Genomic DNA, 23349 nt, shown 5'->3' on the forward strand with positions numbered 1-23349 from the left:
CCCACTGCCTCTTGCGGAGGCTGTTAGTGTGAATGGCTCTTGTTGTTCAATGTGAATAAAAAACCTTTTAGTTACCTACTGTTCGGTCACCTGGTCCCTTTCATTTTATTTTATTTTGATTTGTTTTAACACAAGACCGTGAGAGGTGCTGGCCGGGCTCCCCCACTGTCACCCAGCCCTGCGTGGGGTCTGGGGGAGCAGCCCCAGCACGCCCTGGGGTGAGTGATGTGCACCTGTACGAGGTGATGCTGCTGCACCACCCCCCGGTACCCCAGTGCTCCCCGTTTCCCGCACTCCCACAGCTCTCTGGCACTGGGAAGGGGCACATTACCCAGCTCAGCGCCTTCCCCCACAGCAGACAGCCCAATGCACAATTTCTTTCCCCTGGGGGGGCACCCAAGACCCTCCCAGAGCACCCCAGGGGCACCTGCAGCCCTGCTCGGGAGTGCCTCCAGCCTCGGGGGTCAGCTGGAAGTGGACACCCCATGTGGGGGTTCATCGATGCCATCAGCAGCTTTTGCCCCATTTTCCCTGGTGGCAGCAGGGGGGTCTCCTCCCCAGCACCCCAGCTCACTCCCCTTCTCTCTCCTGCTTTCTATCCCTTGAGATACAGAAATAAAAAGTCCCAAGCAGGCTGCTGCTCTGAACTAATATTTAAAATGCAAAATCATGGCAGAGTTTTCACCCCCCCGCCCCCCCCCACCCGCTCCTTGTCTTGCAGTAAAACGGTATAAACAGAATAAATTACCTTCCCTTGCTGGCTTACGAGAGTCCCTCTCTCCTGACCTGAATTTTAAGTCCTGGCTCGGTTGTAGCACGGAGCACCGATGATTTATGGAAAGCCAGCCACTTCTCTGCGTATTTTCTCTGTTCAGTCAAGTGGTGGAATTTATCCTTCCTATACCATTACTGGCATTAATAACGGGGTGGCCAACGAGCCAGGCCAGGCCCCGAGGGAGCCCTCAGCCAGGAGCTGGGGTCAGCACAGACACTGCTGTCCCCTCACTCCCCCAAGAAAAACACCACCTCCCCTTTTCTCAAGTGGGGAAACTGAGGCAGGAGCACAGCTGGCTGCTCCCCTCAGCGCCAGCACTTCCAGGTTGTCCATGCTAGCTGGTGATGGGGACTTTTTATAAGGACGGGGAATGTGTTGGTAAATAACCCCCTCCCGGCATCATTTTGAGGATATAAAATGGAACACAAGGTCAACCACGAGATGAACACTGGCTGCTACTATTATTATCATCATTATTATTGTTATCATTATTACTATTATTTCAGAATTCAAGGCATGGACCTGAGGGTGGTTTTTAGGCTGCTGGGACACCCCATCTCTGAGCCCTAGAGAGAAGAGGCTGCAGGAGGGGTTGGGGATGATGCCCCAGGCTGCCCCCTCCCAGGCCGGAGGCTGGCAGGAGGATGGGGCTCAGCAGGAGCAGCCACCAAGAGCAGGGATGATCCCCCGGCACAGAGGAGCTCTGCAGCTCCGAGCCGGGTGCAGGAGCCAAGGCCGGGGTCCCCATCATCCCAGAGGTCCCAGGAAGGCAACAGCTCTCAGGATTCCTGCCTGTCTCCAGCTGCAGAGTGACCACAGGTGACCCCCCACCAGCTGGGGCCATGCAACCCCATAGGGATACCCCCAGACCACCTGCAGGCCCACATCCCTGCCAGGGACTTCCAAAGCCCAATCCCCCCAGCTGGCACCCAAAGGCCAAGTGCCCCCTCAGGACAGGGAAAATCTCCCTGTTGGGGTGCCCGGGGGAGTCACCACAAACCCAAGTCATGCCCATGTCACCACCAGCAATGACTCTTCCATGGGACCTGAAGAAACACCATCATGAGCTCCTGATTCCTCTGCTCCCCCTGAGCAGAATTCCAGGAATAAATTCCTTTTTAGAAGCTGTTGGGCAAACACCAATGGTATTCTCTTCTTTTTTTTTTTTTTTTCTGACCTTTTTGCCTTTTTTTTTCGGAAGGGGAAGGTCTGCAGAAGGTGGAAAGTAATCAGGTTTTGGACCTGGGATAAAAAATAGCTGGAGTAGGTTGGGCTGACTCTGTATAATTAATAGTGTGCCTCGTAATAGGATTCTCCAGCCTTCGGTGCTCCCTGGAAACACCTTTTTACATAAGATATTGCTCACGATGGAGTGGCAGAGTTTTGATTTATGGGGGTTTGGCCTCCAGGAAGCACCTGGGGAGGTGGCCTGGCCAGTGGGAGGTATAGGGGCAAGGGGCTGAGGGCAGGGAGGGGGTTTCTGGGGGGTTGGCAGCCAGGTCAGGGGAAAGGGCTTTGTGGGGGGATGTGGGTGAGCTGATCCTCGGGCTGACACCCCTCTGCTCCAAAAGGAAGGAGGACGAGAGGGGTTTTGGGGCAGCAGAAGGCTTCTCTCCCTGCCCAACCTCACGGGGTGGCGCTCAGGGCACGGGCTCAGCAGGGGAACCAGGTGGGGCTGGGGAGCACCAGCAGGAGCAAGATCTCACATCATCCAGGAATGGGAGGGAGGAGAGGGGAGAACTGTTGAGAGGACGCAAAAAAACCCCAGGAGGCGCCACAGCAAAGGGCAAGCACAGCACTCTGGAGTGGGAACGGGGGAGAGCCGGAAGCCTGAGGGAAAGGGAGGATGGGAAAGAGTGGGATGGGGGGAAAAGAGGGATCTTAGGAGGTCTAGGATGGGGTATATCCCCTCCACATGTTGGAGCACCTCGGAGCCCGCAGGTGTTAAACCCAGCCGGGGATCCCCGCGGATAAATCACCGTAACAAGCGCGTAGTTCTCGTCCGGCCGCAGCCAGCGCGGCAGGAACGGGAGAGGATTGTAATAATTAATAATCATTAGAATAATAATGCATAAAGACAGTAGCAAAGTAATTAGTCAGAGAGGGAGCGCTTGCTAATTGAGGTGGGGAGCTGCAGCCCAAACAGCCTGGGGAGGAGCAGGGGGAGGGAGGAGAGGGGGGCAGAGGAGGATACCTGGTGAATCCCAGGGGAAAAGCGGGATGTGTGGATCCCGGTCCCGCCCTCAGCACAGGCAGCGCCCCGGCTCCATCCCTGCCTGCAGTGCGAGCCCCATGCCTCAGTTTCCCCAATCTCGCTGGAAAAGGCTGCGTGAGGAGTCCGGCCCCGCGTGCCCCGGGCTTTATTTTGGTTATTTTGGAAGGAAAGCAAGCAGAGTGTGCCAGCCAGGCTCTGTCACCTGCCCTACCCGGGGCGGGCATCACTCCATCCCCAGCTGGCTCTTCAGGGCCCGCAGCTGGGCCGAGTGGATGTTGCTGCCGCCGCACACCACGACCACCACGGAAGCCAGCGGGGTCCGCAGCCGCCCCTCGCTCTGCAGCCGCTGCAGCCGCCCCGAGTAGAGCACGGCCAGGGCGGCCCCGCACGCTGGCTGCACCAGCATCCGCTCGTCGTCTGCGGGGAGCAGAGCAGGGGGACATTGGCAGCGCCCGCGGAGTCAGAGTTCCCCCAGCACCCCCGACTCCAGCGACCCCCAAGGTCCGGCGGTGTCCCCGTCACCCCCGCTCACCCAGGAACTGCTCCACAGCCCGCACGGCCTCCGTGTCCTGCACCACCTGCGAGATCACCTGGCACTCCTGGGCACACTCCAGCGCCCGCGCCGACACCGTCTTGGCTCCCAGGCACTTGGCCACGCTGGGACGGGAGGGGACAAGGCGGTCAAGGCGAGGACACCCCAGTGAGCCCTGCCAGCTCGCTGCACGCGTGGCTGCTCACCTGGTGATGTCGGGCAGGGTGACGAGGTGGCCGGCTTTGAGCGCCTCGTGGAAGCTGTGAGCTCCCTGGGTCTCAGCGGCGATGATGGGAACATCCTGCCAGCCCACCTGGTGCAGGCCGGCCACGACACCGGCCAGCAGCCCCCCGCCGCCCACCGCCATCACGATGGCACCTGGTTTGGCCTCCAGAGAGTCCTTCAGCTCCCGGACCAGGCTGGCGTGACCCTCCCTGCAGGGTGAGGGGGGCAGGAGGATGCAGCCTGGGGTCATCCCGGGCCAGCCTGGATCCCATCCCAGGGATGGGGAGCGGGGGCAGGAGCTGAGTCCTGGCAGCACTCACCACACCAAGGGGTGGTCGAAGGGGTGGATGCTGACCCAGCCCTCTGTCTTAACCAGCTCCTGGGCTCTCCTGTTGGCATCATCCCACACCTGGGGGGAGCAATGGGGGTTCAGCAGGGCTCCATACAGCCCTCACAACCCAGGGATGGTCTCTGGTCACTGCGGGGCTGGGGGACACCAGAACGGGTGAGGGTTCCCAGGCTGACCCTGCTGTGATGCCGGGGTGCAGGGGATGCAGGAGGGGGACAATTTGGCATGGGGTTTGCCAAGCACTGATGAGCAGGCTGAGCTCAGCCCCCTCTGGACCCCCCAGACGCCAGTTTTGGGGGTACCTTGCCGTAGACCTCGACTGTCGCCCCCAGTTCCTCCAGTTTGCACACGGGGGTGGGGCCGCTGCTGCTGGGGACCACCACGGTGATGGGCAGCCCCAGCTTCCTGGCTGCGTACGCTGCTGCCAGCCCCGCGTTTCCCCCTGTGGAGAGTGAGGGGCCAGGCAGGGCTCGACCCCCTGGACATCCCCAGATTCCTCAGGAGTACCCCCCCGGCTCGGGATGGAGTTACCTGAGGAGCAGACGAAGTGGCGGCAGCCCTTCCTGGCAGCCTGAAAGGCAGGAGAGAAAGAGGGAAGGGGACGGCTGCGTCCCCCCCCCGTGCCCCCCATGAGGGCAGGAGCAGCCCCCTGCACACACCATGCCCACACTCACATCCTGGCAGAGGTGCCCGATGCCCCGGATCTTGAAGGAGCCCGAGGGCTGGACGTTTTCCAGCTTCATGAAGACCTTGGTGCCCACGGCCTTGGAGAGGGGCAGGCTCTCCAGAACGGGCGAGACGACGTGAAAGGGCTTCTGGCCCCCGACTGGCTGGGCTGCCATGGCCTGACAACGGATGCTCTGCTGGGGAGAGGTGCTGGAGTCACCAGCTGCTCCCCACGGGTCCCCCCCCTCAGCCCCGATGCCCATTGCGGGCTCGGGGCAGAGCAGAGGAGCTCCTCGGGAGGGACAGGGCTGATCCCAGCTTTCCCTCCCATCTCTAGGATGCAGCAGCACCGACGGGCTCTCCCTGGGAGATCCCCGGGACAGGCTGTGCCGCCCCCTCCTCCATCCCGCCGGTCCCCACACCCCCGGTGTCCCCAGGCGCCCCGCGCGAACCCTGTCCTGCAACCCAGGCGGGGATTACCTGGTGTCCCGTGGGACCCCACTGAGTGTCCTCACCCACCGCCGAGTCTGCGGGACACAAAAGGGACAGGTGACGTCGGAGAGGCCGTGCCGGTGTCCCCACGTCCCCGTGCTCAGCCACGCAGCTGGCCAAGGGGCAGGGGTCAGACATTGCCCCGGCCCCGCTGCTTGCTCAGCGCTGGGTGGGTTTTACAGCCGCGGGGCTGGACTGGTGCCGAAGGCGCCCAGCCATGGCCGGGCACGCTGCAGGGTGACGCGGCGGGGACAAACACGTGTGGCCCCGCCAGCCAGATCCCGGCAGCTTTCACATGCCCGGGAGACGGGATGTGGGCTCCCAGGAGATGGGGGAAGAGGAGAGGCAGCTCCCAAATTACTTTGGGGACCCGCAAGGGTTTGCACTGGATATTATCAGGTCTGGCCAAAAACTCATACCAGCAGATTTTAGGATTTTGCCTCTGAACCCCTGGTGTAGCCAGGGCAGCCTGCACCCCCCAAATCCCCAGCCAAGACACCCCTCACTGCCTCCAAATGAGCCATCACATCCCTCTGCCCACCCTGCTAAGCCCCCACCCACGGCAGCCCTTGGATCCTCTCCAAGCTTCACATCTCAGGGAGGCTCAGCCCCTCCAGCTGGGGGAGACCCCCGAGATGAGGCCCCCCCCCCCAGCTCCAGCTGGCCGTGCCATGCTGGGCACCCTGTGGACGCAGGTCACCCCGTGGAGAGGGGCTGTCCCAAGTGACCCAGCCAGAGCCTGGCCCAGACCCAAGGTCCAGCAGCCCCCAGGCAAAGCAGAGCCCCCTCCTTTCCTCTGGGACCCGTCCTTGTCACCCAGCCCTGGTGACACCCCCAGGGTAAAAGTCCTACCTCTGCTCTGAGGGGCTGGTTCCGTCCACAGCAGGCAAGGAGGAAGAAGGTGGGATTTGGAAGAAGGCCCAGCCCTGGCTCACAGCCCCGCAGCTGCAGAAGGTTCCTCTGTTCCTCTGGCCAAGTGGGAGCAGCCTGGAAGCAGAGGGTACAAGGAGTCCCGAAGGGGGGACACTGCACTGGAACCAAACACTCCAAACTGGGTGCACTGAGAGCCCCACACTGTGCCCAGTTCTGGCCCAGGGCCAGGCAGACAGCAGTGAAACCAGAATACGGGATTTCGGTCCCCTGACCCAAACTGTGTTGCAAAATTCCCCAGAGCACCACTGCTGACAGGCACTGAGCAGGGGCAGAGCTCTGGAGAAGACGAAGCTGGTGTTTGGTGGCAACAAAACATCGCTGCTTCCCACATCATCACTGGGCTCCCGGGTGAACAGCACAGAGCACAGCACCTCTGCACAGAGTCACGCTGCTTTTGGGACACAAAAAGGGACTGGAAAGGTGGGAATGAGGAGGAGCTCTTGAATGGGGTTGAATGGGGGTACCGGGGGGACACAGCTCCAGTCCCTCTGGGGGCCTTTGGAGCAACCCCCCCCACCCCCCCCCCCCACCCCACAGTAGGCAGAGAGAGGATGGGACGGTGGCAGGAGCTAAGAAAGAGATGCAAGAACCTCCCCCAGCTCACAGGGATGAGGCTGGAGACGCCCTTGGGGAGGACACCACATTTCAGCTCAGCCCTGGAGTGCTCCAGGGTCCCTTTCCACCCTGCACCCACCTCCCTGTCCCTCTTCTGCTCCCCTTTGGCTCCATCCCTGCCCTGAGGAAGGCATGCCAGGCTGTCACCTGGTCACTTCCCTCAGCCAGGGTCACTGGGTGACACTGTGGCAGCAGCTGGGATGATATTTAACAACATTCTGCTTATTTTTCCACTTTTAAGGAAATAAAAAAAGGGAATCAGCAACACTGTAGCATTTCCAGCATGCCCCGTTCCTCCTTGCTGCTCCCTCACCCAGTGGTGGTGATCTGTCTGGGGAAGCTGAGGCACGTGGACCCTAAAAGCAGCCCCCTCTTCCACAGTAACCCACACACCATGGAGACACCAGGGGACATGGGCTCTGCCACTCCCACCTTACCTGCAACCCATCCCAGCACAGTGGGGTATGGACACCCCACCTCCCCCAGGGCACCCAGCCCAGCCTCTGTGGTGCCAGCACCCCAATAGCCCACACCTGCTCCCTCCCACCCCCCCGCAGCCCCCAGGGAGCCCCAGCCCCGGTGGGAACCCGGCACCTTCAAAGCGCTGCCGAGCCACCGCTCATTAATCCCCCAGTAATGACCTCGTTATTCCTAACGAGGCAGAGCGGATCAAGGGAGCTGCCTAAGAGGATTTTGCACCGCGGGTTTTGGGGATGGGGACACACAGGTGCCAGAGGAGAGGAAGACAAAAGGCATGAGGATGGCCTCCCCCTCCTGGGGAGTGAGCGGTGGGGCTCCCCCATCCCAGCAGCAGAGAACCCTTCACAGCCTGCACCCCAAAAGACCCGGCCTCACTGGCCATACACCCTCCCACCAGCAGAGAAGCAGATCGCCCTGTTAATGGGGAGGGGGCAAGACCCCTGCGAGAGCCCAACCCTAATCCAAGCCACCAAAGAATCTCAGCAGAGAGCAAAGCACAGCCACCAGCACAGAGCACTTTATTTGCCACAGCCAAACCAGTTCACGCCCCTCTTCTCCACCCTGAGGGCGAGCCCCAGCCTCCCAGGACCCCCCTTTTCTGGGAAGAGCCCCCCCAAACCAGGCATCAGCACCCAGGGAAAGGGCCTGGGATTGGAGAGCCCCATGGCAGGGAGGGGATACGCTGGGCTTGGCCCCTTGTGCAGCACAGCCGGGACCCTGAGAGGCAGAAAGAGCAGGGGGCTGGGTGTATGACAGAGCTGAGACCCGCCCACACCCAGCTGCCCCCACAGAGGGATCCCCCACAGGACAGACGCCCACGGACGGACAGACAGGACCAGCCCGGCAGTGCCTGCTCAGTCCCAGTGGACCTTGACTGGGGGGAAGGTCCAGAGGTCGGGGTGGCCCATGTGGAGCAGGGAGCTGCAGGGGGACGCGCTCCAGCGGAAGGGGGGCACGTCGTCCCAGGCGGGGCCGCTGACCGCCACCAGCCCGAAGGTGGGGACCATGGCCGAGGAGGTGACCTGGAGATGGGGACACAAAGCAGGGCAGCGAGTCAGCACCAGGAATAGGCTGCACAGCCCGGGAGAGCTGCTGGGGGGTGCACCCCCAGGGAGGAGACCCCCAGGGCTGCCTGGCTCCCACACCTTCATGTCGATGCCGCCGTGGCAGCGCTGGCGCAGGGCAGGGAAGGGGTAGGTGCCGTTGGAAGGGTTGAGGTCGGAGCGGGCGGAGATGGCATTCTCAGCATTCTGGGGGGGGTCACAGCCCCTGCACCACGACAGCGGGTCCTGCAGGTAGTTGTTGGACCTGCAGAAGGGCCAGGAGAGAGCCACGGTGAAGACATGGGAAAAATCTACGGATCACAGAAAATTCCTTGGTGGAACAGGCGGGTTTGGGGGTCCCCAGCACGCACCGCATCAGGCGGATCATGGAGTCAAGGTCGTGGACCAGCGTCTGGTTCCGGCGGAAGATCTGGGCACGCGGGTTCTTGTCGTAGGTGAACCAGTCCCCGTATTTCCTCACCAGCTCCAGGTTCCCGCTGGCGTTGAAGATCTCCTCAAAGTACCTGGGGTGGGGGCAAACAGCAAGTTGGCACCAAGCAGGTGCAAGGCCAGCACTGCTGCCCCTCGTTACAGGGCAGGCTGTGGGGAGTGATGGCACTTACGGCACGTTGTAGCTGGCCCAGTAGCCCTGCTGGTACAGCAGCTCTGTCTGATCGGCCACCACCACCAGGCCCCTGCGCTGGGAGGAAGAGCACTGGTCAGAGCAGAGAGGGAAAAAGACACTGGGGACAGTGGGGGACATGCTGGGCTGGGGGGAACACATCCTGGGGGTCACCCATCACTTCAGTACCAGCATCCCCAGATGCCACAGACACACCCCGTCGCCCTGTGACCACCCACTGGGCTGGGGCAGGCCCCACCCTCCCCAAACCCACAGGGATGAGAGAGGAGACAGCAGGGGCTCAGGAGCCACTCACGGGATCTGCTCCAGCACTGTCAGCACACCCGATGCTGGGCTCGCTCTGCCTGGTGTGAAGGCATTGTAGTCCACCACCATCCACTGGTTGTTGTACCTGGCACGGAGAACAAGGAACGCATCCCTCTGGCAGCCTGGGCACCCTCCATCCGATCCCACCCCTCCAGGACCAGTTCCCAGGCCCCATCCCACCCCACTCACGTGCCGCTGTTGAAGCGTCGGAAGACCGCGGCCCACTCGGGCCCGCTGCGGGCCAGCCTGTTGGCCACGATGTTCCTCAGCCACTCCAGGACGCTGCCCCGGGGGTCCAGGTACTTCCAGAGGGCCGGGTTGTTGTTCCCAATGGTGGTCTCCAGTGCTACCTGCAGGGGAGGGAGTGATGGGGAGGGCAGCAGGGCCAAGGAGAGGTCCCTGAGGACCAGACCCACTCACCAACCCACTGCTGAGGATGTAGAAGTCATCCACGGAGAAGATGGTGCCAGGGTAGGAGGAGAACACCTGGACGCTCCCAGGGATCTGAGACTTGCCTGGAGGGAGGATGCAGAGGCATCAGGAGGGGCTTGTGAGGCGCAGCTCCCCCAGCCCAGCCCACGCACCGCCGGCCGAGGCGCGGAAGGGCAGCGTGTACTTCTTGATGATGCGCAGCATGGCCTGGTAGGAGGTCCAGGTGTCGTGGGCCACCAGCAGATCCCGGTGGCCCGGCAGCAGCTTCACGAGGGCCGAGCAGGAGCCCGAGCCCAGGACACGCTGCGGGGAGGAGCGGTTCAGGGCAGACTCCAGGTCCTCCAGGTCACCCCCCAACTGCAGCAGCCTGCAGGGAAGCAAGGCCTAAGATGTCAGGTGAGGGATGCCCCAGCCCTGGAGCTGAGCAGGCTCAGAGCTCTCTGTCTGTCCATCTCCACCCCACCCCAGTGCAGGCACTGGTGCTGGGAGCACCCTGGTAGCATGAGGAGGGAAGAAAGGGGGAGCACAGCAATGGGGAAACTGAGGCAGGGGCTGTGGGGGGAACCCACCACCCAGCCCATGGTGTGGGGAACAACCTGCCTTGGCTCCGTCCTGCCCCAGCAGCAGAAGACAAGTGCCCAGAAAAGGTGGACAAGATGGACTGCGAGCAGAACTGGCTGTTCCCACACATGCAGGAATTGTTCCCACAGCACTCCAAACCCTGGGACAACCATCCCCCATTCTCCACCACCTCCGAGAAGGAGCTTACAGGAAGCCAAAGGGTGCCAGAGTGATCCTGTCCCTGGGGAAGTCCAGGTGCCCATTGTAGCTGTCCTCCAGCCCTTTCAGCTGCAGCAAGGCCAGGCGCACCTGGGGACAGGGGAAAGAGCTGGCACCTGGCTCCTGCCAGGAGGCAGGCTGAGAGGTTTTGGGGACAGGCTCCCTCATTCCCCCAAGAGACAGAGCAGACCAGCTGGGTCTCAGTGCCGCTGCAGAGGCACAGGGGGGAAGTGTCACCGTCAGCAGGGTCATGACTCAGCACCCAGGGCCGAGGGTGACAAAGCCGCCCCCTGTGCACCCCAACTGCAGCATGCGAGGCTGTGGCCGGGAGAAAGTCACGAGTCACGTCTAGTCACCCCAGGAAGGAGGATGACCACATCCCTGTCATCCCACCTGGAGCTCGGCCAGGACATCTTGCTGCCCTGTCCTCTCCTCTGGATTAAAGCCCCAGGAGGATACAGGGGGGGTCCCCGGAGTGGGGGTACCCCATCCTCACCTGGTGCCAGTACTCGAGGTCCTGCCCCTTTGCCATCTGCTCCTCCATCCAGGCCAGATTGGCCTCCAGGTAGTTCCGCAGCTTCTGGCAGTACTCGCTCTCATACTTGAATGGGCCGCAGTAGCCCACCATGGTGTTCATCCAGTGCATGTACATCAGCTGGGGGACACGGCCGCGATGTCAGTGGCAGGGGACAGCCCGGGGAGGGACCATGTCACGCCCCCCGGGACCCCACTTCTGGAGGGGTCCCCCCTTACCTGCTCGGTGACGGCAGCCTCGGCGAGCCCGGCGGCGTAGGCCTGCAGGCTGTCATTGTACGAGGCATTGGTGGTCACCTCCAGGAAGGCCCAGCTGTGGGGACACGGTCACGGGGGGTCACGGACACGGGTGGGACGGGGCGCCATCACGGCCGAGGCAACCCCCACCAACCCATGCCCGCTCGGCTCCATGCGACCCCCGTCCCGTCCCGTCCCACGCGGGTCAACCCGTCCCGCCCCGCCCCGTCCGTACCCGACGTGCGGGATGCGGTCATCCAGGCTGGCCCAGGCGACGGCGGCGGGGTGGCGGCCGGGGAGGACGCGCAGCCTCTCGGAGCCGGGCTCCAGCAGCACGGAGACATTCCGGGGCACCGGGGACGGGGCTGCGCCGGCCGGGACGGCGGAGAGGAGCGGGGACAGGAGCGCGGCCACCAGCAGCGCCCGCGGGGCCGCCATGTCTGGGACAGCGAGGGGCGGGGACAGCGAGGGGCAGGGCTGGGGAAGGCCACGCCCCCGCCGCGCCGCCGGGGGTGAATGGGCGGGCCCGGGGGTGGGGCTCGAATGCGGCCCCGGCCCCAGCGGCGCCCGCGCGGACCGATGGGGCGGGGTCAGATTGGGGCGGGGCGCGGCCGTGGCCACGCCCCCAGCACCGCCGCCGCGCGTGAGTGGGGCGGGACCGGGTTCGGGCGGGGCGGGGCGGGGCCGCGCCCACAGCAGCGCTGCTCGTGTGCGCGCCACGCACGGGGCGGGGCTCGGGGCGGGGCTCCCGCTGTGGCCACGTCCCCCTCTGCGGCCGTGGGGACCCCCGGCCCCCCTCACAACACCCCCTGTCCCCCCTATGCTGCCCCAAGACCCCACGCTCATATCCCCGTTCCTGTCTCGCCTCTCCCAGTGCCACGCCCACGGGAGATGTGCGCAGGTTCCCCCCCTCCCCGCCCTTGCGGAACACGCGTGGACCCTCTCGGGTGGGCACCCCGGCCCCCGGCGTGTCCCCGTGTTCGGGGAAAGGTGCTGATGCTTCCCTTGGGCCCCAGCCCCGCGGCAGCCCCGGCCTCGCGCAATCCCGGCCGGCGCCTGTTTACTGCCTCCTGCTCCTCCTCCTCCTCATCTGGCGGGCTAAGTCCGCGTCCGGCGCGGGTGTCCCGGGGAGGGGGCAGGCACTGAGGGCTTGGACCCCCCACCCGCGTGGCAGAGTCACGGTGGGGTGCACGCAGTCACCCTGGAGAGTCCCCCGGTGCAGCTGGAGAAGGTGCCACATGCCCTGTCCTGTTCTGGGCAGGGCAGCGTCCCAAAGGCACCGCTCGTGTGTTGGAGCCCAGCACGTACCAGCAGCTCCCAGCTGCTGCTGGTGAATTTGCCAGTACTGTCCAGTGCCCACCCTGCCCCCGCGCTCGGGCACCTGGACCCGGCCACTCGTGGGTGCAGAAGCCAAGGGAGGTGCACAGGGACCCACGCCATGGGGCAAACACCCAAATTTGGCCTAAAACCAGAAAAAACGGTTAAGAAAGCAGCCATATCCCAGCGGGGTCTGGGGGCCATGCCCCGTGCCAGCTTCTGTCAGGGCCAGAGCCTGCACCCAGTGGATGCCACCGGCCTTCGGGTCTTAGGGGGGACCTAGTATCCTGGGGGAGACCCACCCAGCTGGGCACTGCCTTTATTTTTTACTTTCCTTCCTTTCACCTCTCCCCAGGGAGAAGGGCAGAGTGCAATTTTGTGGAGAAACTGGCCAAGGTGGGAAATGGATCTCTGAATGCCATTAAGATCTTGGGGCTCCGGCCATGGGGGCCAACCTGCACCCCACAAACAGGGCATGGGGCTTGCAGGCGGCACGGTTGAGGCTGGGGTGTCCTGGTGCAGACAGGGGCACCAGCAGCAGCCTCGGCCCCTCTGAGGGGGTCTCGGACCACCGGCACGGTGCCGAGGCTGCCCCACCACGGGACACCATCCCCGGCCATGCCTGCGATGAGCTCGCCCGTTCTCAGAGGGTCACCCCAAAGGGAGGATATAGGTGGGCGCAGCACCAGGGTGGGTGTCCCGGCCTGAGAGGGACGGGACGGAGCAGAGAGCCGCGTGTGTCCCATCTCCGCAGCCGCCCCGCCAGCCGCGTGGGAAAGTGTCGCTGTCGCTTTAAGGGCGGAGGGTGGCGGCCCCTTTAAGGCGGGGGGGGCGGGGGGGATCAGCTGCCCGCGCACGGCAGCGGGGCCGCGCCACACGGTGGGGCCGCGCCGCGGGAGGGGTCCCCGGTACCCCCTCCGTCCCCGCATCCTTCCCCGCATCCATCCCCGCATCCCCGCTCGGCACTCCCCACCCCCCCGGCGTCCCCGTCCCCACCCGCACCGCGGCCCCTCTGTGCCCTCGGGGGTGCCCTCCGGTCCCCTGGTCCCCGTCCGTGGGGTGCGGGTGCCATTCCCCCTCCCTCCGCTCGGGGTGGCCCCGGGCTGAGCCCCCCCGGCGGGGCCGTGGCGCGGCGGCAGGGGCTCAACGTGCCCGCGGGGGGCTCTGCTTTTTATCCACTTTATTATTTTTAGCATTAATTTTAACTTCCACTTTTATTATTAATTTTTAACCCCTCCTCGCCCCTCCCGGGGAGCGCGGGATGGGGGTTCGGGGGCAGCCCCCGCTGTCTCCCTCCGGGGGCCGCTGCCGGCGGTAGGTGCCCGCCGGGGCTGTCCCCACCAGGGCAGGGGACCATGGGGCCGGGGCCCACGGGGCTGGCCGGGGCGCTCAGCCTGGCCGGGGCACTGCCAGCCGGGCCCCCGCTGCTGCTGGACACGGTCCCTCCCGGGGGGGATGCTCTGAGCCACGGACGGGGCCTGGATGTAAGTCTGGGGGCTGCGGTGGGGTTTGGGGGGGCCGCCGGGAGGGATTTGGGTGCTGCCGGGGTGGTGGGGTCCCGTCCCGGCCCTGCTTCCCCTGTCCCCGCCAACGCAGCAGGGATCTCACCAGGATTTCTTCTGCTGCTGGTTTTCTCCTCCGAAACCCTCGCTGCTTGCCAGGCCGGCGCCTTCCCATGGCCCGCGGTGGGTCTGGTCTGTGTGGGACAGGGATGGGGCGCGGGTTTCCACATGTGCTGGGCCTGGCACGGAGCACGGATGGGGAAACCGAGGCAGGGATGAGAGCGACCTGCCGAAAGCAGCCCCGCAGAGCGGCAGGGTGCCCGTGGCAGCCCTCGGGAGGGCAGTGGGTGCTCGGGGTGGGCAGTGTCCCCTCAGGGCGGGCAGTGGGTGCTCGGGGTGGGCAGTGTCCCCTCAGGGTGCACATGGCAGCCCTCGGGAGGGCAGTGGGTGCTCGGGGTGGGCAGTGTCCCCTCAGGGCGGGCAGTGGGTGCTCGGGGTGGGCAGTGTCCCCTCAGGGTGCACATGGCAGCCCTCGGGTGGGCAGTGGGTGCTCGGGGTGGGCAGTGTCCCCTCAGGGTGCACATGGCAGCCCTCGGGAGGGCGGTGGGTGCTCGGGGTGGGCAGTGTTCCCTCAGGGTGCCCGTGGCAGCCCTCAGGAGGGCGGTGGGTGCTCGGGGGGGCCCGGCCAAGCACCCTCCCCTCTGCCTCGCAGTGCTGGGAAGTTCGGAAGCACAACAGCTCTGAGTGGTGCCACTTCATCTGGAGCAACCCTGACTGCCGGCTGGACGGGGGCTTCCTCGACTACCTCAATGGGGTCTTCTGTGTCTTCCCGCCCCAGCTGCTGCCCCTGGCTGTCACCCTCTATGTAAGGACGGGAACAGGCAGTGCTGGGGATGCTCTGCTGTGGGGGTGTGGGGTGGGGACCCCACTGACCTCTCTCTGTGTACCCCTGACCCCACAGGCTCTCTGGCTCCTGTACCTGTTCATCATCCTCAGTGTGACAGCGGAGAAGTTGTGAGTGGCCCTGCAGAGAAGGGGACTGTCCCCAGAGTGACCAGGAGCCCTGTGGTTCCCAAGTAGCCCCATCACCTCTCTCTGTCTCCTTCTCTGCCCTTCCAGCTTCTGCCCCAATTTATCAGCCATCTCCACCAACCTGAAGCTGTCCCACAATGTGGCAGTATCCTTGGCAAATCACAGGGGACCTCAGCCAGGACGGACCAGGGAGGTGGCCGTGGGGACAGGGCAGGGGAGGTGGCCGTGACAGGGTCACTTTGTGTCCCCTCGGCACCATGCCAGAGGAAACCAATTCGAAGTGTGAGCTGGAAGTGACAGCAGGACCATGTGCTGGCACTGGACAGGAGTACACAGCACCCATGTCCCCACAGAAGGAGGACAGGACACCAGGTCTTTTCCTTGACGTCCTCTCTCCATGGTGTCACCTTCCTGGCCTTTGGAAATGGGGCACCTGATGTCTTCAGTGCTGTGGTAGCCTTCTCCGACCCCCGGACAGCGGGGCTGGCCATCGGGGCCATCTTTGGTAAGGGGACCCCACTGCCAGCTCCTCACGGGGTGATATTTTGGAGCTGTGGGATGTTCCCATGTCCCAAGAGAGTCCTGTTGTGTTGGCAGGTGCCGGTGTGTTTGTGACCACAGTGGTGGCCGGGGGCATCGCCCTGGTCAAGCCCTTCACGGCTGCCTCCAGACCCTTCCTCAGGGATGTCATCTTCTACATGGCGGCCGTGTTCCTCACCTTCGTGGTGCTCTACCTGGGCAGGATCAGGCTGGGAGAGGCTCTGGGTGAGCGCTGTGGGAGCTGGGGATGGTGGGAGCAGCCTGGGGTGCTGTGACCCCCCCATAACTCCTCCCTCCCAGGTTACCTGGGGCTCTACGTGTTCTACGTGCTCACCGTGGTGCTCTGCACCTGCATTCACCGTCGGCAGCGGGGGGACGGGCTGGCCCCTCCCGGGCCCTGGGAGCCAGGTAAGGGTTGCCCAGCTGGGATGGGACCCCCGGCGTGTTGGGGTCCCCTTCCACTGCCCCTGTCCGCTCCTCTTCCCCCCAGAGATGCCGACAGATGTGGAAGAGCCGGAGCCCTCAGGCACAAACAGTGGGGACTATGGTATGTTGTTCCCTGCTCTGTCCTCAGGGGTCCCAGAGACCCCCAGGCTGCTGCAGGTGTGACTGAGCCCATGGGGCAGGGGGAGCTCCCTGGGGACACACCCTGGGACGCTCCCTGGGAACGTAGCCCCATGCTGGAAGGGTTGGGAGGACAGGGAGCCCCCACCCCACTCAGCCCCTGTGGCCCCTCACAGGGGAGGAGTACCGGCCCCTGCTGCCCTCCCGGGAGACCTCCCTGCGCATCCTCACCACGGCCCTCAGCCCCTTGGACTACCGCAAGTGGAGGAGGAAGCCCTGGTACTGGCGGCTCTTCAAGGCCTTCAAGGTGAGCAGGGGGGACACGAGCCAGGAGGAGCCCCCCAAGGGACATCCCTGTCCCTGCTGGCCCTTGGGGCTCTGTCTCCCTGGGGATGGTGGGACAGGGGCTGTCGGGTTGGGAGCAGGCCGTGGGGCACCTCGCAGGGTGTCCCAGATGGGTGTCCCCCGTCCCAGGTGCCCGTGGAGCTGGTGCTGCTGCTCACTGTTCCTGTTGTGGACCCCGACAAGGATGACCTGAACTGGAAGAGACCCCTCAACTGCCTGCACATCCTCACCAGCCCCCTGCTCTGTGTCCTCACCCTCAAGTCGGGCGCCTGTAAGAGCCTGGGGCAGTCCCAGCTTCCAGAAGGGGACAGGACTGAGATGGCCCCCGAAGCCCTGGGGACTGCAGGAGCCTTTCAGAACTGGCTTCCCATTGTGGGTGGGGAAGAGCCAAGCTGGGGGCTTGATTTGCAGCTGATTTGCATGATTTGCACCCCCTACAGGGGCGGGGGGCTTGAGCCCCCAGCATCCAGGGCCTTGGGGAAAAATGGAGCAGGCCTGGCCTGCCTGGGGAAACTGAGGCACAGAGGGGGGCAGCTCTGTGAGGGTGTAGGGTAGAGGTGGCTTAGCTGACAAGGCTTTACCTCCTGCCTCAAGCCTGGCTAGATCCTGCCCCAGCCACTCTGACACCCCCTCTCCCCACCATGTGCAGATGGGCTGTACCAGATCCAGGGCGTCTTCCCAGTCTGGGGACTGGTCACACTGGTTGCTTCTGTCCTGGCCCTCATCATCTTCATCACCACCAGCAATGAGGACCCACCCAAGTATCACTGTGTAAGGTGTCTCCCAGCCCTGAACACCCACCAGGGACCAGCCCAGCCTGCTCCAGATGGGGCTGAGGGTCCCTGGGGGCAGAGCAGGAAGTTGGACCTCTTTCCCAGTCCCCAGTGTCCCCAAGAGGTGTGCAGGGTCCTGTGGGATGCACACAGGGACCAGCTTGCTCCTCTTCCTGTCAGGTGTTTGCCTTCCTTGGGTTTTTGGCCAGTGCCATGTGGATCAACGCCGCAGCCACGGAGCTGGTGAACATCCTGCGGACCCTGGGTGTCATCTTCCAGCTCAGCAACACTGTGCTGGGCTTGACACTGCTGGCCTGGGGCAACAGCATTGGTGGTGAGGGCTCTGCTGGTCCCCAGTGCCCCCCTGGCACACCCTGGGGTCCCCCTGTCATCCCCAAGGTCTCCCTTTGTTCCTCCACAGACACCTTCTCCGACCTCACCATGGCCCGGCAGGGCTATCCCCGCATGGCCTTCTCCGCCTGCTTCGGGGGCATCATCTTCAGTATCCTTTGGGTGCCAGGAGCAGGGTGGTGGCATGTGGGGCAGGAGCTGCCTCAGTTTCCCTGCCTACACCAGGGAGAGCTCCTGGTGCTGTGGGACCCCTGGAGAGGAGCGGGGCAGGATCCATCCCAGAGTCCCTCCAATGCCAGCGAACCCCACCGTGTTCCCACAGTGCAAGGGGTCAGTGAGGGATTTGGGAGGTGCAAGGACAGAGCCAGCAGCACCCCCTTGTCCCCACAGCTGTCCCAGCCCCAGAGGGCCAGGAGTTTGGGCTGCAGTGGTGCAGATTTGGGATCTGCCAAAGGGAAGGAGGGGAGGGGGCTGTGCCTCCCTCCGGTGGGTTTTGGGTGGTCCTCAGACCAGGCTGAAGCCTCTCCTCAAGTGCTTGAGGTTGTATTCCCCACAGACAGAGAGCGCTTTAGCCATGAGATACAGGGAGGAGGAGGATGTGGGGCACAGGGATGTGGTCAGTGCTGTTGCTCCCCCGAGCCTTCCCGTGCTGTGCGGCCATCCTGAACGTGCTCCAGACATCCTGGTGGGCGTGGGGCTCGGCTGCCTGCTGCAGATGACCAGCAGCCAGCCGCTGGTGAAGGTAAGGCTGTGGTGACATGGTGACACGGGTCAGGCTGGCAGCAGGATGCTGGTTTCACCCCACATCACTCCCATGTCTCCACAGCTGGAGCCTGACAGCCCCCTGGTGTGGGTGCTGGCCGGGGCGCTGGGGCTGAGCCTGGTGTTCTCCTTCGTGACGGTGCCAGCGCAGTGCTTCCAGCTGGGGAAGGCCTACGGCATCTGCCTCATCGCCTACTACCTGGCGTTCCTGTGTGTGGCCCTGCTCACCGAGTTCAGGGTGATCCATTTCTCCACCCCATGAACAGCCCCAGGAGATCCAGCCCTGGATCTTGCTCTGCCTCCCCACCACACTGGGGTCGCGCTGTCCCCTCCCCTGTCCCTGGCAGGGGGACAAGGGCACCTCAACCTCACCGTGCTGCTGGAGGTGCCAGCCCAGCCTCAGCCCCTGCTGTTTGGAAAGGGGGTGGCTGTCCTTTGGGGAAGGAGCTGTCAGTGCCCACATCCTCTCCTCACTCTTTAATCCATGTAATTTAAGGAACTCTGGGCAGGAGCAGCATCCAGACCTTGGCTGTGTCTGGTCGCAGTGGCAGGACCAGAGGATGGGGAAGCTCCAGGTCAGGGGCACAGCATGAGAGGTTTTGCCTCCTCAGCCGCTCCACCTTCCCCTCCTCAGCTCCCTCCTCAGCTCCAGGACAGAGCTGGGGCAGTTGTGCTGCACAGGGTGATCCTGCCAGGGCCCAGGCACACGTTTGTCCTTGAGAAGGACTCTCCCCGCTGGCACCGTGGGCTGGAACAGCAGATAGGGCAGAGCCCAGACAGGGTTAAGGGGACACAACGCTCCAGGGACACACTGGGTTTAGTGCAAGCAAAGCCTGAGGGAAAACAAACACCAAACCGAGGGAGGCTGGTTTCCCCTGCTTTTTTTAGTAATGTTTTTCAACCTGAGTTTCAGATCCTACTTTTCTTCTCCTCCTGGGGTGGGCAGAGCTGTAGGAAAGGACTTGGAGGTTTCTGCACACAGTGTTGACTCCTGGCAGGGCTAGATTTAGGCAGTGTAAAAAGTTGCAATAAAAAAAAAAAAACAAAAACCAAACACAAACCCAACCTTGACTTTTGCCTGCTGCAAGGGCCGTTTCTCCTGCTCTGCGCTGGTGTGACACAGCCCTGACTCAGCACAGAGCCTTTGCAGTGGAGAGGGAACAGCCAGAGCCGAGGACCCTGGGATGCCCGGAGTGGTTTTCCCGAGGGAGTGGGGAAGTGGTTTCCAGCAGCCGATGTCCCAAGAGCAGTCACATGTGCTGTCACCGTGGGAACGGCCACGGCACGGGCTCAGCCCGGCTCAGTCCCTGCGGAGAGGGACACCTGCGGGGCTGCCCAGAGGGCCAGGGGGGCTCATGGTCCCAGTAGCAGGGAATGGGTGGGCTGGTGGTTCTGCTCGCAGCTGGAGGGTTCACAGGACACAGGCTGGAAAGCGAATTGTCATTCCAGAGGGACACCCGCATCCCTGCCCCACGGGCGAGGGCGGTGTTGTGCAAGCACCACAACTGTCAGACCCGGTTCCTCCTCCTTTCCTCCTGGGCCTGGAGCATTTCTCCTTTTTCTAACACATACCAGCAGCTTTCACAGAAAATAACGCTCCCTGTGCCCGCAGCCACTGGCTCTGCCCCAGACCTGCTCCGGCAGCTGCCGGAACGATCCGGGACACAGCCTCCACTTCCTGCCACAAGCAGGGCTAAAGCAATCGAAACCACGGCCAACGCCCCAGGACAGAGGTACAGGGTCAAACAGCCCTTCTGGCCTCAACGCGGCTCTGGGGCAGCTTTAAAACACCTAACTTTGAAAGCATTATCTTGATGTTTAGGGAAAAACCTCGCAGAGGCTTTGCAGTGTCCTGGACCAGGAATGTGGAGCAGCTCGGCAGGGCATGCACGCAAAACATTCCCAACACAAGCACTTGCCACTGGAGAGGGCGGGCAGGCTCCTCTTCAAACACTGGAAATGCTCCAGCTTGGCCAAACCCCACCTCTGGAATAAGACGGGAAGGAGGAAAGGAAGCTGCTGCCTTTACAAAGCCGAGGATGCTCTTTATTAGTGCGCCTGAAAAAAATGCAGAGAACATCTAACAGACATGTCCATAAAATCTTTTTTTTTATAAACAAAACGCCAGCATACAAAATCCTGCAGTGCTTCCTCCCGTGCTCCCTACAAAATGATTGTCTCCGTCGTCAGTCTGTGTGTCGGGGGAGGGAGAGGAGGATAAATAGAAGGGGATGCCCCGTACTCAAACTTTGTTTCCTTCCAAAGTCACATGGAAGAAGCAAACTCCTGCCACCCTCCTTGGTTTTACAAAAATAATGAACACAGTGGGGATGTGGGGGAGGATCAACGCCTTGGAGGCAGCACCCTGCCCCCAGGCCTCCAGGGAGCCCTGTTACTGCACAATCAGCAGTCAGTGCCCCCCTCAGCACAGTTTAAAGCCACAGCTCCTTTCACACCCAGAAAGCACCCCCAAAAAAGGTCACTGACAGCCCTGCCAGGAGAAATAGGCTGTAGGGGAATGTGGAGATTAAACACAGCCACATTTTTTTCCCCCGCTAACCATAATACTCATTCATTCTGCCCACAATTTAAAGCACAATAAACACCATCTCCTGCAGTCCCAGGACTAATCTGGATAAACCTCCCGGGCTGCGACTCCACGCAGAGCAACTGCAGGAGCAACAACTGCACCGCTCGTTAATTTGTGAATTTATGGTTTGGAAAACAGCCCTTTAAGGTCCTTCACGGGTCAGGTCAGAAGTAGTTTCATACCTGCAAGTATCCAGAAAGGAAACAAAGAGTTGCCGTGAGGCACCCAGGGAATTTGGCAAGCGTTGGGAGCAGCCACTGGTGTGTGTGTGCTGCCTGGAAAGCTGCTCTCCCACTCCTTCCAAGTGCTCCCCACCGTGCCATGGAGGAGAGGTTTCCAGAAGCAGCTCTGTCTTGCCTCCTTCTGAAAGTCCTGCCCATCCAGGAAATGCTCCTGAACTGCCGGGGTAGGATGAGCCCTCTCCCGCTGTCCTTGTGCCATGTGGTGAGGCCACCAAGGAACAGACAGAGATGGGGGACAAAGGGAATGGGGGACACACATCTCCCACTGCCTGCCTGATGCCCCTGGAAGAAGGCAGAAGCCTCCCCAGGAGGCTCCACTCAGTCTGAACCTGAGGAGAGATCAAACAGCAAGAGGTGAGGGAACCTCCCAGCTGCCAGGGACTTCCTGTGCTGACAGGGAAAAGAGGGACTTGGAGAGACAGGTTCAAATGATGACACAACTGCCACAATCCCACCAACGTGGCAGAGCTGGGAAGGGATCCCTTTTCCCCCTTCCTCCTCATCCCTCAGCTCCCAGGTGTGGTAGCTGCAGAAAAGCAGACGGGTGAGAAGAATCGTCGTCTTCCACGTTCCTCCTGCATCCAAAATGCAGGGGAACAGTGGAGCTCTTCAGTGGATCTTCCCACGATCTGACTGAGCCGACATTTTCCAGCCAGAGAAACACCCCTGCAAGGGAGGAGCCCCCCTCTGTGCTGGGACTTGCTCAGCTGTCCAGAGCCAGGACAGAGGACTGAGCCAGGAGGACTGTGTGATGCCCAGGAGCTCTCCTTAACCCAGAGCCAGGCAGAAAAAAAGCTGGACTTGGAACTGCAAAACCTTCCACTCTTCTTCCCAGTCATTTATCTGAGCTAAGGACCAGCCAGAAGGTTTTACAGAGCAGGTGGCCAAGTAGCAGAGCCCAACAGCCACATCACCCTGCAGAATCCCCCTCCCTGAACGGAGACAGGAGCTTTGGGGTTTGCACATGTGACCCCAAGCCCAGGCAGTGCCACGGGCAGGACTGACCAACAGCGATGCACATACAGCAGAGACAGTCTCCAAAGCCCTGTCCCACCTATGGTCATAATGTGATGAGGTGCTGGCCCTCAGTTCTGCCTCAGAACTGCCTCAGAACTGCTCGGGGACAGCAAAATTCAATCATCAGAGCTGGAGCTACTTCAGGGAGTGCATCTAGGTGTGCCGAAAAGGAGGGGGAGGGCAGTCTGCCCTTCCAAAAGTGCTGAGATTTCACACCACCTCCCCTTTCTTTGCACAAGGAAGGTGGAGAAGAAACAAAAACTCACTCTGATTTTTTATCCCTAGGTTAATGGTACCCTTTGAGCAAAAGGGATCTTCAAACAGGGCCGAAGTTTTACTATTAAGCAGGTGACTTCAGCAAATTCCCTGCTGTTAATGGATTACACATCCCTTTCCCCAAGGTCTATTAGTGGTAAGACAAGCAGCAGGAGCTGGAGCCTGGGAAGGGGCTCAGAGGGACAAGGGCTCTGTTCTGCCCAGATGCGCTAAGCGTGGTCACCACGCTCTGTGTGCAGCAGCCTTCCCCAGCGTCCCCTGGGCCTCAGGCTTTCCAGCAACCACTGCTGGGGGAGAGACTGGATCCCTACACTGGTACACTGACAGATCTATGTACACCCTCCCAAAATACAGGCTGGGGAGGAATACTCTAGGTTATTGCATAGAAGGTGGCTCGCGTTAGCTAGGCCTAAATGACAGTCTGGGAGCGTTGTCGGAGGCTCAGGGGCTTCAGAGAGCTGCTGGAAGCAGATGCTGGCTCTTGCAGTGGTGTCTGGGATTCCTCTTTCCTGGAGTGCTCTTCATACCATTCCTGCAGTGGGGAGCAAACACAGCAGGGATCAGGCTGTGCCCCACACACCCCAGAAGGGCAGAGCCTTCTGTCACTCTACCATGTGCGGGCACATTTTTTTCCAGGCACATTTTTTTTCCAGGCACAGAGGGCTCTTTCCAAAGCCCTGGATACAGCCCAAACTCCTGGAACAACCCAGCTTGCTGCAGCGTGGTTGTGGTGGATGCAGAGACCAAGCAAACTTAGGCAAGGAAACATCCTTCCCTCTGG

General features: G+C 62.3%; 4 protein-coding genes across 14 annotated transcripts in view; 1 reads left to right on the forward strand and 3 right to left on the reverse strand.

The window, feature by feature from the left end:
* Positions 1 to 1931: 1931 nt before the first annotated feature.
* Positions 1932 to 7334, reverse strand: SDSL (serine dehydratase like). Of its 3 annotated transcripts, XM_032128293.1 has the most exons (10): positions 6882 to 7334; positions 6107 to 6241; positions 5243 to 5289; positions 4771 to 4959; positions 4628 to 4667; positions 4399 to 4538; positions 4068 to 4156; positions 3729 to 3956; positions 3523 to 3647; positions 1932 to 3407 (listed from the first exon to the last, which is right to left on the reverse strand). In XM_032128293.1, exons 4-10 carry the CDS (start codon positions 4936 to 4938, stop codon positions 3214 to 3216), a joined length of 984 nt encoding a protein of 327 aa, XP_031984184.1. In that variant the 5' UTR covers positions 4939 to 4959; positions 5243 to 5289; positions 6107 to 6241; positions 6882 to 7334; the 3' UTR covers positions 1932 to 3213. The 3 variants fall into 3 exon arrangements, with proteins under 3 accessions (XP_031984184.1, XP_031984185.1, XP_031984183.1); XM_032128294.1 differs by having other exon boundaries at positions 4771 to 4956; positions 6107 to 7334; XM_032128292.1 differs by having other exon boundaries at positions 6107 to 7334.
* A 442-nt stretch (positions 7335 to 7776) lies between these two features.
* On the reverse strand, positions 7777 to 11734 carry PLBD2 (phospholipase B domain containing 2). Its single transcript, XM_032128196.1, has 12 exons — positions 11493 to 11734; positions 11240 to 11333; positions 10983 to 11141; positions 10476 to 10576; positions 9859 to 10073; positions 9695 to 9789; positions 9464 to 9624; positions 9264 to 9359; positions 8949 to 9020; positions 8697 to 8849; positions 8428 to 8590; positions 7777 to 8304 (listed from the first exon to the last, which is right to left on the reverse strand). Exons 1-12 carry the CDS (start codon positions 11693 to 11695, stop codon positions 8137 to 8139), a joined length of 1680 nt encoding a protein of 559 aa, XP_031984087.1. The 5' UTR covers positions 11696 to 11734; the 3' UTR covers positions 7777 to 8136.
* A 1689-nt stretch (positions 11735 to 13423) lies between these two features.
* SLC8B1 (solute carrier family 8 member B1) lies at positions 13424 to 21436 on the forward strand. Of its 3 annotated transcripts, none has more exons than XM_032128420.1 (17): positions 13424 to 14058; positions 14789 to 14941; positions 15038 to 15090; positions 15196 to 15253; positions 15508 to 15613; positions 15706 to 15873; positions 15949 to 16056; positions 16139 to 16195; positions 16389 to 16519; positions 16687 to 16828; positions 17207 to 17328; positions 17511 to 17664; positions 17752 to 17832; positions 18359 to 18423; positions 18508 to 18681; positions 20012 to 20176; positions 20248 to 21436. In XM_032128420.1, exons 1-16 carry the CDS (start codon positions 13930 to 13932, stop codon positions 20138 to 20140), a joined length of 1830 nt encoding a protein of 609 aa, XP_031984311.1. In that variant the 5' UTR covers positions 13424 to 13929; the 3' UTR covers positions 20141 to 20176; positions 20248 to 21436. The 3 variants fall into 3 exon arrangements, with proteins under 3 accessions (XP_031984311.1, XP_031984310.1, XP_031984312.1); XM_032128419.1 differs by having other exon boundaries at positions 20266 to 21436; XM_032128421.1 differs by lacking the exons at positions 20012 to 20176; positions 20248 to 21436 and having other exon boundaries at positions 13426 to 14058; positions 18508 to 19493.
* The window catches only part of TPCN1 (two pore segment channel 1), a 42376-nt gene continuing 39494 nt past the window's right edge, over positions 20468 to 23349 (reverse strand). For 5 of the 7 annotated variants that reach the window (XM_032128417.1, XM_032128414.1, XM_032128418.1 and 2 more), the window contains exon 26: positions 20468 to 23100. In XM_032128417.1, the coding sequence (XP_031984308.1) occupies positions 22978 to 23100 (123 nt within the window). In that variant the 3' untranslated portion in view covers positions 20468 to 22977. The remainder of the gene's footprint in view (positions 23101 to 23349) is intronic. The other 2 variants (XM_032128411.1, XM_032128412.1) reach the window with 1 other exon arrangement.

Source organism: Corvus moneduloides, chromosome 18 (assembly GCF_009650955.1).
Source record: "Corvus moneduloides isolate bCorMon1 chromosome 18, bCorMon1.pri, whole genome shotgun sequence".
NCBI lineage: Eukaryota > Metazoa > Chordata > Aves > Passeriformes > Corvidae > Corvus > Corvus moneduloides.

What these genes read in the sequence shown, in the direction of transcription:
- SDSL (XM_032128293.1), bottom strand. Translation starts at nt 4,938, where the DNA reads ATGGCAGCCCAGCCAGTCGGGGGCCAGAAGCCCTTTCACGTCGTCTCG. An exon ending in TCGGGCACCTCTGCCAGGAT is followed by an intron (nt 4,668 to 4,770) that starts GTGAGTGTGGGC and finishes CCTGCCTTTCAG; the next exon opens with GCTGCCAGGAAGGGCTGCCG. An exon ending in ACCCTGCCCGACATCACCAG is followed by an intron (nt 3,648 to 3,728) that starts GTGAGCAGCCAC and finishes CTCCCGTCCCAG; the next exon opens with CGTGGCCAAGTGCCTGGGAG.
- PLBD2 (XM_032128196.1), bottom strand. Translation starts at nt 11,695, where the DNA reads ATGGCGGCCCCGCGGGCGCTGCTGGTGGCCGCGCTCCTGTCCCCGCTC. An exon ending in CTGGCACCCTTTGGCTTCCT is followed by an intron (nt 10,074 to 10,475) that starts GTAAGCTCCTTC and finishes GCTTCCCTGCAG; the next exon opens with GCTGCTGCAGTTGGGGGGTG. An exon ending in ACATCCTCAGCAGTGGGTTG is followed by an intron (nt 9,625 to 9,694) that starts GTGAGTGGGTCT and finishes CCTCCCCTGCAG; the next exon opens with GTAGCACTGGAGACCACCAT.
- SLC8B1 (XM_032128420.1), top strand. Translation starts at nt 13,930, where the DNA reads ATGGGGCCGGGGCCCACGGGGCTGGCCGGGGCGCTCAGCCTGGCCGGG. An exon ending in CAGGCTGGGAGAGGCTCTGG is followed by an intron (nt 15,874 to 15,948) that starts GTGAGCGCTGTG and finishes CCTCCCTCCCAG; the next exon opens with GTTACCTGGGGCTCTACGTG. An exon ending in CCCTGCTCACCGAGTTCAGG is followed by an intron (nt 18,682 to 20,011) that starts GTGATCCATTTC and finishes TTTTTCTAACAC; the next exon opens with ATACCAGCAGCTTTCACAGA.